The following is a 15,255-nucleotide window of genomic DNA, read 5'->3' as shown; positions in this document are numbered from 1 at the left end:
TGCATGATACTTCATTCATATATGTTTTCATGTTTTGTATTCACTCTGAAATTAATTAGGAGTATAAAGTATTCATATAATTTAATCTAACAAACAGTTATAAAGCATTGAAAAGTAGGATCCAATGTATATATATATATACTTTAGATTTACTTATGTAACCTTTTTGAAAGCAGTACCTCTATTGCGAAAGAGCATTTTTTTCTGATTTCTTAGTTTTCTTAGAATCTAAATACAGTACTTCTTTTCCATCTGTTTGATTAAAAACTAGGTCATTGAAGACAACATTATTTTAAAATATTTTTTAATGATCCTTTAACGCAGCGTTTTCACGTCTCCGTCAGATCCTGCAACATTCCTGAGCCCAGCTGAGAACCGTCAGACTGCGCATTGCACAAACACTCCCACACAAACACACTGCAGAGCTTGAGTTTGTGCGTGCAGCTGTGCGGCCACATATCCACACCTACACACACACACACACACACACACACACACACACACACACACACACACACACACTGCTGCACTCACTAAACAGTATTTTTTTTAAACTAAACTCCACTGGATGAATGGCAAGTCATTGTGTCAAATAAATAGGACACATTAACTGAAATCTTTTCTTTTCTTGCATCGATTAGAAGTCTTTCCACCACGTTAGTGACCAACGCTTCAAATATCTTATTGCTCATGAATAAAGATACATAATACCAGATGCATGAACACTTCATAAAGAAGCCGAAACCCCCAATCCCTGGAGCTCCATTTTGGCTAGACGCTGTTTTCACAGCCTGGTCTGCACTATTCTTCCACTTCCAAGTGTTCTCACCTCGTTCTCAGACTTTTACTAAAAACCAGCGTCGTCAGACCTTTTTTTTTTTTTTTTTTTTGTTCTGGTAGTCCAGGCTGGCTCTGACGGTTGGTCCGAATGGGAAATAACTTTGATTCCACGCTGCAATCCACTCTGTCGCCGAGGAACACGTTGACATCTGTGAGCTGGCGGCTCGTGCTAGTTCGTCACTTCACTTTACAAGTGTGTCGCCGTCTCTGCCTGAACACCAAGAACACACGCGACGCGTTTGCAGCCCCTCACCTTGAAGGATAAGGCTTGTGATGTTCAGCACTTATATTATTTTACAACACATGATATATATGAAACAGCGAGACTGATTGATGTGTTTTTACTTGTTCATTGGATATTTTATTGAGTCTTTTGGTTCAACGCAAAAGGAATAAACCACATCAGATTTGGGCTACACAGACATCAGCAGCAGGCTGAAAGTAATAATCTCACTTAGCATCAGCTTTTTCATTTAAATAACTGTTAAGTAATTATCTATTGCCCAATGAGGTCAAGCTAAATTAGCCCTCGCGTTTGATTTATTACAAACTTGGTTGTCTGTTGCGACATTTTCGGGGAAAATCACAAGCGGCGCTCTCTGGGAAGAGCCATGTATGACACTAGAATTCTGATGCCAAAATGCTGCACAGCAGTTTTTTCATTATTGTGAGGAAGGATTTTACTGCTCTAGAAAGTTAGCACGGCAGCAATCATGTCATGTTTCATACGGTCAATAAACAGTTATACAGCATCCACATTACAAAGTACCAGCAATTAGTTGGTATGTCTTTCGTTGGACAATGCAATGTGTTTTTCAGAATAAAACTACATAGCATTTATTTATTTATTTTTTTGTAATGATCCTACTCAGGGTGGACAGTCATTGTTTGGTTATCAGGAAGTTGTAAACAAAAGTTGTTTTAACCATTTAAACAAATGACCAAAGCTATACATTTTTTACGTGGAAGCTTTTGGAGCCAGAGAGAAAAAAGACATATCAATATATTTACAAACTAAACTAATGATTTCCACACACAACACAAGCACCCACACAGAAACACAGCTGGAATGTGGTATGGTCCAAGCACACTGTTTGCTACCAGGGATTTGTGGAAAGCCAAGAGTTTCATTTTGGTCACTGCACGGTGCCAGTTGGCCTAATAATAGTGTGCATCAGGAGTCCGTTTGTGCTCTGAGGTAACATAATGAATGAGAGGTATCCAGCTCAGTATATAGTTTGTTTTGCAAGCACAAATTAATGGGAGGAAACTTTGCACACGCCACAGGAGAGGTACAGTAGATCACTATCTTTCTGGGGAAAAAATGTATCTCTGCCAAGTCAGAGTTGGCACTAACGGCGTGTCTTTTATTTACTCTTTTACAATCGTAATGTATTCGACCTCTTAATCTTAGCCATAAATCCCAAAAATAAAATGCATGCTGCTTTATAGAACCTAAAATATGCATCATAATAGATCGATGATTGAATGATAAAGTTTGACAGTCAAGTGATCACTGTGGTGTACGAGATAAAGGAGTTTGCGTTGCAGAAGTGTGTCAATCATATCAGCCTCTTACCACGTTTCTCCTCCAGCAACGTGTTGCTGAACAGTGTATCCGAACTGGGCTTGTTTCGGGCCTTTGATGATCCTGTGGTTCTTTGTGTCGATATTGAAGCAGTCATGGAAGCCTTGAAACAGAAAAAGACAATTTCCATCAGGAGATGTCATTACTGACTTTATGTTACCTAGTTCTCTGGCATTGGTATCATCTATACAGATGTTCTGTATAAACTAGAACTAGATAGTTTTCAGTGCCTTGTGGAAGTATCTCCGCTTCATGGATGTCTGTAGTGAAAGAAACATTTACATTAACACTGATTAGACCTCAACATCTGGCTAAAGTGCAACAAACAGCTGCAAGCTCATCCTTACTCATCATTAAAAAGATCCCTTCCCTGCCTTGTGTCTCCAGTCTAAACACAGACTTCCCTCAGAAAGGAAAACAAATATTAATCCTTGCAGAGTATGTCACATTTGACATTCTTCCATCAGAAATCTGCAGACCAAGAGGGATTTTGGTTAAGCGGCGTAGTATCAACGGGACCACCAATGCTTTCCTGCCATAAGACATTTTTGACAGGCACCAATCTGGACATAAAAACTATCATAGGCCCGAATCTGTTGCAAGACAGATGGCAAATCTGTGATTTAAATTTTAGACGTGAAGGAGCTGACAAAACTCTAAAAATATCCTTCCATATTAAGAAAAAAGACCATATCAGTACCTAATATCTTGGACATGCAATGCACCCTTTGCTACGCCACCGCTGCTCCTCCGTCGAGCTGTCAGAGCTGCCATGGAGCCCACACTGTCACTCACTGCACTCGCCCCATAAATACTATCCAAGTCTGAGGGAAACCAAAAGAGATTCCAGAGAGAGAAGCAGACGGAAGGGTCTATGATGTGTGTTTGAAGGATACATCAGGATTTCAACGCGATTCAGGAGCAAAAACAGGTTAAAAAGATACATGCTGAAGCCAACGGATCACTACCTGACGATCGAGGCAGAAGACAATGAAGCGAAGGAACGACACTGTTCCTGTAAATCCGGGTAGGTCATTAATCACCGTAACAACTGGGGCAACAATACGATCGGTAAGGAAGCTCAGCGAGGAGTTCTGTTTGGTGAAGTGTAACCTGACGTGTGTTAAGAGGGTAAAAAGTTAAAGATGCCGTGAGACCTCATCAAAGTGAATCGGTTTTCCCGATTGAGTACTTCGATTCCTCTCACATCTTCTGACAGCGTCCCAGGTGGTAGACAAGAGCTGCGAACAGTCTGTTTTCAATTAAAATACCGGTCCCAATTTCTTCCAGATTTTGCACGTCTACCAATTATGGCTCATTAATTGCGATGGCACTACTTGGCTTTTAAGTTTCCGTCAAAAGAGGAGGATTTTTTCCCTTTTGGCGGAGGAGAAGGGGAAAAAACGTAATCGTCTCCCACTCCGACTTCCTCTCAATCCATCTCTCTCTCCGTTCGTCTGTCTTCGACTTTAATCTCTTTGTGATCTCCGTCTCACCAGGTGTTGACCAGTGTTGCTCCACTGATGTGTCAGCTACTGTGTGGTCGTGGATCATGTACACTAGAGCTCACTGATACTCTAAATCCTCAAATATACAACATTTGATTGGGAGCGATTTCATTTCGGAGCCCAAAAAATTTATGAAGAAAGGAAAGTAGGAGGGAAAGAAGCAGACGCTGTGCTTAATGAGACTAAAAAAGGTTTGTTTTGTAGGAGTTTCAGATGAAAAATAAAGCGCTTTCTCACAGTTTAAGTAGCAAAGCAAAGCTGAAAGCTGAAAGCACAGAGGCCTCTCTTCTTTGAACCACCACAAACTCCCCCACTTCGTACATCTCTGTGGCGCTCGTCCACACACGGTTGGGCGAATTCAATTCCTCGCTCCCACGCTAAACGACCTTACTCTCAGCTCTCCCATCCGGGAGGCTCTGGGGGTCACGTCGAAGTTAAGTGAGACTTTCTTTTCCTCTCCCTGCATGAGGAAACGCAGTTAAATGTAAACAACAAGGTGAAGGAATGCTCAACAAAGTTGGAAAACAATGTCAAATTCTAATTAACCCTCAACAAAGGATAGCCGAGGTTCTCTTGTAATGATGTCGTCAAAAGTGAAAAATGTTAAGATTTTTAATTGCCAGTTATTACGCCGAGGCGACACACTCAATGAGCCACAAGTATGTGATTGTGCGGTATAGAATGTTACATAAAATATATAAATATATATATATATCAATAAAGAGAATCGTGCTATTACTCACTTATGCAGAGAGAACAGATTAAGTCACTTAATTTGATTACTGTTGACGATTTTTATTACGCTAGTCAATAGCCCATTAATTATATGTAGAGCATCTGCTTTCACTTCATTGCCAAGATAAATAGAGAAACCCACGTTACCCACATTACATCACCAGTTGATGTCAGGGACTGTGTGTCCCTTAACTCCACAGACGATGTGCACCAGTCCGCCACTAGGAGAACTACGGCTAAACACACCTCACAAGAGCCGCTTGCTTTTCTTGGCTATCCATGAAAAACAATAACTATCAGAGTTTGCAGAGTCAGATAAATAGAGACAAAACTTTGGCTTTCTCAAAACAGACCAACATTTTGATAGATGAGTTGTATTTTTCTTTAGTTGATTAGCAAGTCAGTGTGATTTTGTTTGTTTGGAGTGTCAAATACAAACATCTTGCCATGTAGCAGTTTGTGGTTTGGCTCCATACCCAAAGCCAAGTGAGATTTAGCTTTGGAGGTCTCTTAAGTTGCCTGTTTTTTTCTAATTATTTCTACATCTACGAAGCAGATTTCTAAAGTCCTGGTACACGTGTGCATTTTTCAATGAGGGTGAAACATTATCAGCTTGTATGGACAGTTCTCTGCATCATCTTGCAATGGTGTGGGGGGGGGGGGGGGTCACACGAGCCGTGACGCCAAATTGGGCCCACTGGCCCCTTTCGTCATACTCGGCCTAAACTTTCGTCTCAACCACACACCTGATACATTTCATGACAGCATTTTGAAAAGACATTTTACACCTTATTGATCCCCGTGGGGAGATTCTTCTCTGCATTTGACCCATCCTTAGTTATTAAGGAGCAGTGGGCTGCAGTGAAGCGCCCGGGGAGCAGCTGGGGGGGGGGGTTCAGTGTCTTGCTCAAGGACACTTCAACATGCAAAGATAAGGAGAGCGGGGAATCGAAACCGGCTACCTTGTGGATACGGGACGACCGCTCTCCCCCATGAGCTACAGCCGACCCCATGCGCTGTCGTGATGCTACCGTGGTGGAAAAATCTGTCCACAGAAATATAAACACCGTTGCAAAGTCCTCAAACAGTGGTAGTTCCCGCTACATCTGAGGTCTCAAGGACGACATGTTGGCACGATGACTCACACACGGTCTCAAACAACACCAGCTTTGAGGCTGGAAAATGATGAACGGTAGAGTTATTTTGGTTGTTATCTAACAGATTAAACTGTGGGATCGTTTACACTATAATAGCATCGTGTAATGAAGATGAGCCTCACCTGCACTTAGAAAAGCAAGTTTCTGGTGCTCCACCCCCAGGTAAAAGACAGCTGTTACCAAATAAGAAATGAAACTTGACACTATACAGTTTCAAATGTATTATTTGGTAAGCACTGGGGTTGAATTATGACATTACAATAGAGGTTAAATCATTTTAGTTTCATGCATCAGGAGTTCAAATGAAATTTAAATAAGCTGCAATCAACCTTTCTATGTGAAAAACATGACACTATAGTCTAAAATACATTATTGGAGAATACCGGGTTCAGCTGAAACTTTTTGTTTGTGTACACAGCAGACAAGATGTATTTGTTTGGATGAGCAATTGTTTGCACTTTGAAAAGCAGAGGAGGTTACATTTTGAGGAGCTGTATTCCTCCCAACAGAAATGTTGCTAAGAAGTTGTCTCCATTTCTTAGATAGTGAACATTTTTGAGCGTTAAGTTGTCTAAACACATAGCAAACTGGACATCTACTACCACTGTTCCTCAGTAAGTATAACTGTGAACCAGTTTCAAAACCATCACCACCATAATGTGAGTGACCAGGAGTACTTCACACCTTGATTGGCACAACCACAGACCATTTGTTCCGTTTCATAAAAACCTCCATTAAAATAAATGCCCATCCCTGCCACGCAGACTGCTCTCGTAAATATTGACACATTCTCCACGTCGCTCATTTCCTGTTGTATGAATGTCTCAAATGTTCAGCTGGTGTTTGATCCAACCAGCAAACATCCCCCTGAAGTTTCTGTTTATCTAGAAACATAAAAGGGGTGACTGGAAATAGGTTGTTTGGAACCGACAGGTGCATGAAAATAAATACAAATCAGTAGGTAACTCTTGACAGTGTGGTGCAGCATGAATCTTTTTTTAACAGATGACCTTTTTGAAGTATTTCCATCGTTGGACACAGATTTTAACAGTTCTGGGAGCAGATATAATGCTCGGATGACTTTTAAGCATATCAAATAAATCTCCCAAGATGAAATCAAAAGAGAGGCCGAAGCCTCACCGAGAAATGAGCGAATGCTATCGGAAACGGTCGGGGTTGAAAGCGTGAGAACGGAGGCGATCCGCTTTCCATTTCAAGCTACGAATGTGGCGGAGCGATTTTACATTCACAGTAATGTCGGCAGCTTCCAACGCAAGGTCAGAGACTTGCTGGGGTTTCATGGTTACAGACTTTCCATGCCCAGATAAACAAACCTCGGAGCCGGTGAGACCCACATTGGCCCAACACCAGGCTGCAGGAGCTCCACCGCAGACCCACTGACATCGAGCAGCCGGGCCAGTTTGCGCTCGGAGGACGTCCTCACATCAGACAAGCGTGATGCAGTCCTTTCATAAGTTGACACGGTGTAACGCGGTTTAGTATTTTATGAAAACATGCGGTGCATCACGGTGATGTGTACGGACAGACACTGCGTTACTGCCTGCGATTGAGTGTTTCAGCAAATATGAGAACTCCCCAGAAAATTCCTCTCAAAAGCAATCGAGTGTGTACTGTTTTTTTTTTCTTCCATTGATCCATTCCGGGTTTCCATTGCAATGGTTTTTCTCTGGAAAGATATTTCACACGTGAAAAAGATTTTGGCACCTATTATCACATTCGCCCCTAGCCAACGTAAATACCCCGGGAGGCACGGGGGTATAAAACCAGATGTCCCCAATACGCCACAGCCAACCAGGCACCGCTTAACAAGCTGTTGACCCTCTGAGCAAACAAAAAGGCCCACGGGGATTCAAACTAGGGCAAGCGCAATATAAGACACGCACCATCGGCCGTCGCACGCAACTTGTGAATTATTAGGCGGTACGTTTGTTGTTGCAGAAATAACACGATGAGGATTAGCAGAGCATTCATAACTTCTAAAAAAAATAATATCCCAGGGCCATATATGTCAATATCCTACTGATCTATGTATTCTCAATAGATGCCACTCACTTTTGAAAATAGGATGCGGACACAGAAAGATTAAAAGCCATATCGACAGCATGAAAGAATGAAGGAATCCCTGACCGAACTACGATCATCGGATTCTTGGACCAATTGCAATCAATCGCGATTGCAATCAAAACCACAACTCATGTGTGAAACATAACCTCCTGCCAAATGTGTTGGCTGAAGTACAATGAATACTTACTGGACGTCCCCGGGAGGCTTTTCAAACTTGGAAAGATTACTTCTTGTAAATAAGATAATTACATTTAATTGGTTGTATAAAATGGTGATGGAATTTGGACTTCTTAATGCAGGACACTTAACACAAAGCTTGAGTCAAGAGTTCAAAGCACTAATCAAGTTTTTCTTTTATACAAATCAATGTGTAATTTCTGTGTGCCACAGAAACCAATTGGAAATTTCCATTAAACTCCAATAACTTATGAGGTGTTTTACCCAGTGGTTTTGTTTTATGCAATTTGACAGTGTGGTTCATCCTCACCACTGTCACCGGCTGTCCTTCCAATATTAACAGCAGCAGTTTCAGAAAATGCTCCAAAACAAAATAGATTTATGTGAAATGGTCAAAGCCCTCTTGTAGGAATAATTAGTCTCGTCCATGGATCACAAAAGAGGAGGCTGGGTGACGTTATTATTGAGCCACAACGTCTGCATCAAGGTGGTTGGAGGGGTCACAACTAAACTTTTGACTATAAAGCTGATTATCACTGATCATTTCCTGCAGTCTAATAAACAGTCAACTTTGGTTTCATGGAACCTTAACCACATGGCATCCAAACCATAATCTTTCCCTAACCAAGATGTTTCTGAGGCTAAACCCAGCCAACCCTTTACCATAACATTGTCACAACATAAAACTAATTTAATTTGTAAAAATTATGGAAAGCACATGATAATTACATCATCCTGTTGATCAAAAAACACTTAAATGTGTCATTCTGTAGGGAAACTTCCAACAAGGTAGTTAGAAATTACATTTTTAGAGGACTTGTTGTCAGCAAACAAGCCTATTTGCAGAAAGGGAAATAGGGAAGACATCGGAGCATCGAGCGGCTAAAGAGTTGAATTACAGAATAATTACTTCATATGGAAAATTAGTGTTGCTTTATGTTAACCATAACAACCGTATAAAGTGATATTATCAAAGGGCTGAGTGTCTGTCAGCTAGTTCTGGAGTTAATCTGATCTCTAGTGGCCAAAAACTGTAAATGCAGCTATAGTAATGTACCTTTAAGGTGGGCAGATTAATGCTGTGGCATCAGTTAACTCAGTGGTGAAGCAGAGCTGAGCACGGGCTACACAGCCTTTGGGATGTGATCATTATATAAGTGCTAGCGTGCACTTTGAGGTTTACCCATGAAGAAAAATACTTTTTTTTCTTTTTCGACAAGTATGTCAGTAATTGATGAGCAGTTGTTGTGCACTCTCCCACCTTCTACGTCAATATGCGAGTCGTGGTGCGAACTCTTCCCGACAGCTCGATCGATCCCTGAATGGAGCGGCCACAGCGAACGTCCATTTAAGTTCACACAAGAAATAAACTTGAGTTGACAAATGAGGACAAATCTGGTGAATGGTGGCGTCTATAAGTCAAATAGTAGTTTTCTTGAGGGTGGGAGTCACCGTTTGGGGCGTGTCGTCTGTACGAGATTGCCCTACTTAACGTTATCTGGATGGGATCATTGATCCAAAAGTCCCAGACAAAAATGCAGCCTCCGTCTCACGCGCCTGCCAAAAAGTCTCCCACCACAGCGAGCATCCATTCTTTCTCCGCAGACTCCAGCTACAAGGTCAGCGTCACATGGGGGGGCGCATCGGTCCAAAAACGGTTTCCAACAAATTCCAAAATCAAACCAAAATATTTACAACAGAGATGTCCTCTCCTCCACAGCCTAAGTTTTGTGTTATTATCCAAATGTCTTAATCAATGATTAATTAGTTTTTTCTTCTCTCTTTAACACATTCCAGCCTCGGTGTTTAACCTCGGGAGGATGCCGCGTCGCAGAAAAAGGAGTGAATAATGCTTCGTCGTTGAGAAAACTGGACAGCCACGGTGACCAACATCCATGGAAACGTTGGCCAACACGCAGTGTGTTTCAACAATGTGGTTACAGTCCACAGTTTGCCCAGTTCACCATATAGAGTTCTCTACTGTACCGCCGCATCAGTCGCTTACGGCTTTACAGGATATTAATGGGTGCACTTGGTTTGAAACGCTCTGAAAAAAATACTTTTGGTACCATTTATTCATGCTCTGTCTCTCGCTCTCACTTTCCTCCTGTCTAGATGTGTTACTGGTACCGTGAGTTTACTGGTAATTGACCAACGTTCTGATTGAGTACCAACAACTCTTCGGTTGCTGGAAACGTCACGATGAAAAGACGGCATCGACTTTCACTTGAGAGAGAGAACCGGCCTGCTTCCAATGAGACCCACAGCACATCTGTGGACCTGCAGGGGGGGGGGGGGCAGAATACCCTTCAGTGAAGCCACTGAGCTCTGCCCTTCCTGTCACTTGCCATGACCCTGGGTCAAGATGTCAGGTTATGACGTCATTAGCACAGGCGGCCATTCATTCACTAAAAGATATTCAGATATTATTAAGTGCAGAATACATGTGGACATAAAAAACCCTTTAAAAGCAGCAGTCTCAAAGTTTCCAGTTGCTGTTGGAACGGGTCAACGTATAACTAACAATTAGAGAGCCATTATTATACTGCAAAGCTACATGTGGAGAGACAGAAGGTCTGATTCACACACGAGCACGTACGGATGCCTACAGTGCACACACACAAGAAAACACATTCACACAAACACTTAACTCACCTATCTTCTGGCTGCAGATCCAGAGCAGGAGGAAGCAGTAGTACTCCATATGTTTGCCGGTGCAAGTGTGAAGTGTGTGTGTGTGTGATGATTGCTGTGAGTGTGTATGTGGTGGGCCGAGGCAAAGAGACCCAGTGGCGGGCACAGTTAAAGATCCCACTGTGATTGACTCTAAGTCTAAGTTAAAGTGCTGCCTATATCTTTGGGAAGTAGGAGGGGACTGTGGAAGGAGAAGAAGAAGGAGGTCCACTCTGCAGGCAGGAGTACTCAGTCTCTCACACACACTCATTCAACTCAGTTTGACTGGGTCAGGGCTCTCGAATGGCTCATTTTCAGACAGGGTCTTTTTGTGGTGGACTCTTCTGTCGTGGAAAGCAAGCAAGTACGTTTACTCAAGTAATTTTGACGTATTTGCAATTTACTCGAGTATTTCCATTTCATGCTACTTCAACTCTACAACATTTCAAAGGGAAATATATTCCACTAGATTTATCTGACACTTAGAGTTAGTCACCTTTTTACATTAAAGAACATATATTATGCTTATATGATATGGGGCCGTATTATTAATCTACCCAGTAGTATACAGAGTATCTAAAACTGGCTCCACATTGAAAAACTAGTGATAAAAACTGAAAAATACAATATTCTTTAATAATATAACACGGAAAGGAGCCATTCAGCATAATGAGCATTTTGCTGATAAATCATCCTTCTGTTCTTTTACTTATTTCGCATTTTGAATTACTACAGTAAAAAATCATCCGCCACTGGATACTTATCATGACAGGTATTTTAAAAGGAAAAGCGTTTTGAGCTGTTCAGAAGTACCTTTTTTTTTTTTAAATGGGGAATAAGTTCAACAGAAATCGGTGTATCAGAGCCAAGTTGTAAACTTTAGTCAGACACATGCACTGATTTCTTAAAATAATTGAGATCACAACAAAAAAGTCTATTATAAAAAAAAAAAAATGTACAGCAGATAATCTCTTCATATACAATTCATTTAAACAATGGATCAAACAAACTTTCCAAAGGTATTTCATAAGATTTTCCAAAGATAGATCAATAACTTTCATGCTTTCTATGCACCACACACCATCATCATGGCTCGACCACGAACTAACCAGAGTATTAACAGTGGAACACTAATGTGGGGTTTGTATGTTACCTCATACCGTTGCAGCTCAACCATCCAGTCCCAACTACAGAATGTATAATGATCCCACTTATGTAAAGAGACACCGTTTGTGTACATTAGCTCCCCTGAAATCTGTTCGTGGTCATCTGGTAGATCTCCAATTCACTACTTATGTCACATGAATGCACATCTTTCCTAACACTGGCCCCATATTCACTTTGGTTTGGAAATGTACTTTTTCACTGGTAATGAAACTTTGTTTGAATAAAATACATCGACACTTAAGTAATGTACCACACATACAGGCATGCACAGCATGTTTGAATGGTACTAAGTCATGAATCATTATACTCATTTAACTCATTATATCATTCGTTCTTATGGAAATATGTATTGCTGTTTTCTTACATTCTGTAAACCCTGTTGGACTATGTAATTGATATGCAATTGTATATGAATAAAATACAATATAAAGCTGCGCAAAAGCTATCTTTTTATGTATTGTGAAAGGTGTCGCTCTACACCTTTTCCTAGCGCACAACTTTAACGTTGTACACTTCCACCTCTGCATAAAACCTTTCAAAGCCCACTTTACGCCATGGCAGACAAAGTGAGCACCTAACTGGTGAACACAGTGGAGCATTTAGCAGCTAAAGAGTCCAATATGTCCCTCAAAGGTTGGTGGAGACCAAAACAGAGTTAAAAGGAGAGGGATGTTGTGCTTAAATTCTACTCATGAACATAAATTTGTCTCGAAATGAACACTAATGTTGCTCTGGAACTGCTGGATGTGGAAAACTTGTTTGCTAGTGTCTTTCATATCAACTTGAAGGTGATGATATTTTAAATGTTGTGTACACAGCTTGTTCCGCTGCCCCCAAAGGCCACTATTTAATGGAGAAAATATGTAAAATTGGTTGTTGGTATTAAATAGATTATATTTTAACCATAAAAATGTATGGACATAATCTCCATGAAGTCAGACATAGGTTTCTGAAGCTCAAAGTTGCTGGTTTTAGACGTCGCCTCCTTGGCAGTGAGGTCACAGTCCATCCCCTGCTCATCCAAAGAGGTGGATTGTTGGTGGAGCTGAAGCGAAGTGACGCAGCAGAGCAGACAGCTAGCGACCTTACCTGTAACTCAAAGTTTAGGTTTTTACAAAATTGGAACGGTTGAGTTATATACAGTCGAACTCCCCGTACAGTTGTCATGAACAGGGAAATTAGCTATAGAGACCAAAACCGTTATTTCTACTAAGCTGTAAACATGTTTATTTCTGCTTTAGAGTTGGTCCTTTTCACATGTAGGAATGTTTTACGATACTACAGGCTGATATGATAATATATTCAAGGAACTAGGAGGTGAGGCTTACAGCTAGGGTTGAATGAAGGGTTTAGGGAGTAGAAATAAGTACTGTAGCTTTCAGAAATAGGTGTCGGGTACATCTTTCCACAAGTACCACACATACAGCATCCTGAGCCGGCAAGCCGTCAAACAGCCCATGTGAGGCCGTGAAGAGCCTGTAAAACTCATCATGGAGATGAATCCATGTCACACGTCCAGATCTGATATTAATCCTGGGAGCAGCTGTCTATCTGGACAAAATACACATTTGGCTCTAACAGACACTTCCTCTGGGTTTGCAACGACAGCCATATTTTATTTTTCTTCTTTTTAACGTAGAACAACCACAGATCGGAACAAATCAAGCCAGTGTTTTACTTTCAAGACTAAGGATACTCAAGCCTTCAGAAACAGACTTGCTTTCATTAAGGATGCTTAAAAGCTCTTTTTTTTCACTTTCACTTTCAAGTCAGGAAATTAAGCATTCTGCCAACAGCTGGTGCCTGAAAATACTCGCATAGTACTGCAGATGTAAATATGAACGGGCAGAGTTCTTGAAATTAGTTACTGTATTCGGTGTGTGAGAGGGTAAGTGATATTTCACAGTTGGAAACATTACAAATGTCTGTCTTTCACGTGAGGCGCTTAAAACTATAAAAGCATCAACGTGACACTTGTGTCGTGGAATGAAACATTCACAAATTGGAGGGGAAATTAAGAAGTAATAGGGGGTTTGGAAGTCATTATAAAAGGTTTTCATGAACATGAAACGTTTCTCAACAAGGATTGCTTCCTCCAGTAATGTAAAGTCAACACTGTCAGCTTGGAAGACAAATGATAGATCGGAGAGGAACCTCCAATTAAGATCTGTGCACTTAAAGACTTGTGCTCTATTTGTCAGTGTTTCAGCACCAGAAAGGGGGCATGGGCAATTCTCCCCAAGGATTTGTTGCTAACCTAAGTTGCCATGTAGATATTTGGAGTGAAGGGGGACCAGAGGCGTTCTAAACAAGTGTGAAAAATTTGGTTTTTGAAATCCTATTCTCTTTCCCCTCCCACAGAGTGCCCACTGCGAAGTGAAGCCTGAAATCAATACTTAACAGGAGCTGCACTCGCCTGACCTTTTGTGGGCCCTCTCCAACACCATGGCACAACTGCAAGCAATTACCTCAATCACCCCGGGATTACCCGTTTGTGTGCGACGTATGGAGCGTCTCCGCAGGCGAGAACGGGAGCTTTAGCCTGTCCTCTGGGATTAGACGTAAAGAGGCCAATAGCCAGCCTTCAACAGAGTTCAGGCCGGTGTGCGTGCCTCATGTTGAGACCCGTTCGCCCGTCATACTGTTGTCACGTTTGAGACCTCCGTGTCTGGTCTCTGGGGCTTTTATTGAGCGCCGTCTGCGTTGCTTCTTTCTCAGGCGTCATTTACTCAGGCATCAGTTCAACAGCCAAGATGGCTGGTGAAGGCTTGTTGATGGCAATGCCAATTCTGAAAGCCAATTCAGAAAGCTACATATAAATCTGTTTTCCACTTTGATCCAGTGTTTCTGCAATTTAATTCAGGACTCTTGGCATTGCATCACGACAGGTCAGGGATGAAAGTTCTCCACTGAAACACAAACGCTTTATATTGTTTTAATCTGTCTTGTGGCAACTGGAGGATAGAAAAAACATATGCACAATTCTTTCCGAATGCTTTACTGCTAACTAAACTTGTCATGTAGATATTTAGCTTACTGTCAGTCAGGAGGGGAATCTGAAATAAACAAGTTAATTTGACAATTAGGTGCATGCAAGTTTGCATTAATATCACAACAAAAAAACAAAATGCCTCCAGTTTTACACATAAAACAAATAAATGTTTTATTTCTTTCTCTGAACAGACAAAAATACAAATAGTGATGACTAAGACCACCTCGAAGAGCTAAAGACAGTACAGCCCCTAACCCTAAACCTGTTTATAATCAATGCTATACAGTAGACCATTGATTTCAAAGCCAAGCATACACAAAGGCTTTCAGTTTT

At 41.4% G+C, this 15,255-nt stretch overlaps 1 protein-coding gene across 1 annotated transcript in view; it reads right to left on the bottom strand.

Moving 5' to 3' along the window:
* Positions 1 to 10,812, bottom strand: part of itga11a (integrin, alpha 11a) — a 39,008-nt gene extending 28,196 nt beyond the window's left edge. The window contains exons 1-2 of the mRNA XM_034527229.1: positions 10,746 to 10,812; positions 2,420 to 2,531 (exon numbers count right to left, since the gene is read on the bottom strand). Of these exons, the coding sequence (XP_034383120.1) occupies positions 2,420 to 2,531; positions 10,746 to 10,794 (161 nt within the window). The 5' untranslated portion in view covers positions 10,795 to 10,812. The remainder of the gene's footprint in view (positions 1 to 2,419; positions 2,532 to 10,745) is intronic.
* Between the last annotated feature and the right edge of the window lie 4,443 nt (positions 10,813 to 15,255).

Source organism: Cyclopterus lumpus, chromosome 3 (assembly GCF_009769545.1).
Source record: "Cyclopterus lumpus isolate fCycLum1 chromosome 3, fCycLum1.pri, whole genome shotgun sequence".
NCBI classification, from domain to species: domain Eukaryota; kingdom Metazoa; phylum Chordata; class Actinopteri; order Perciformes; family Cyclopteridae; genus Cyclopterus; species Cyclopterus lumpus.
Note: the sequence above shows the minus strand (reverse complement) of the source record. Positions and strands in the feature narration are given on the sequence as shown.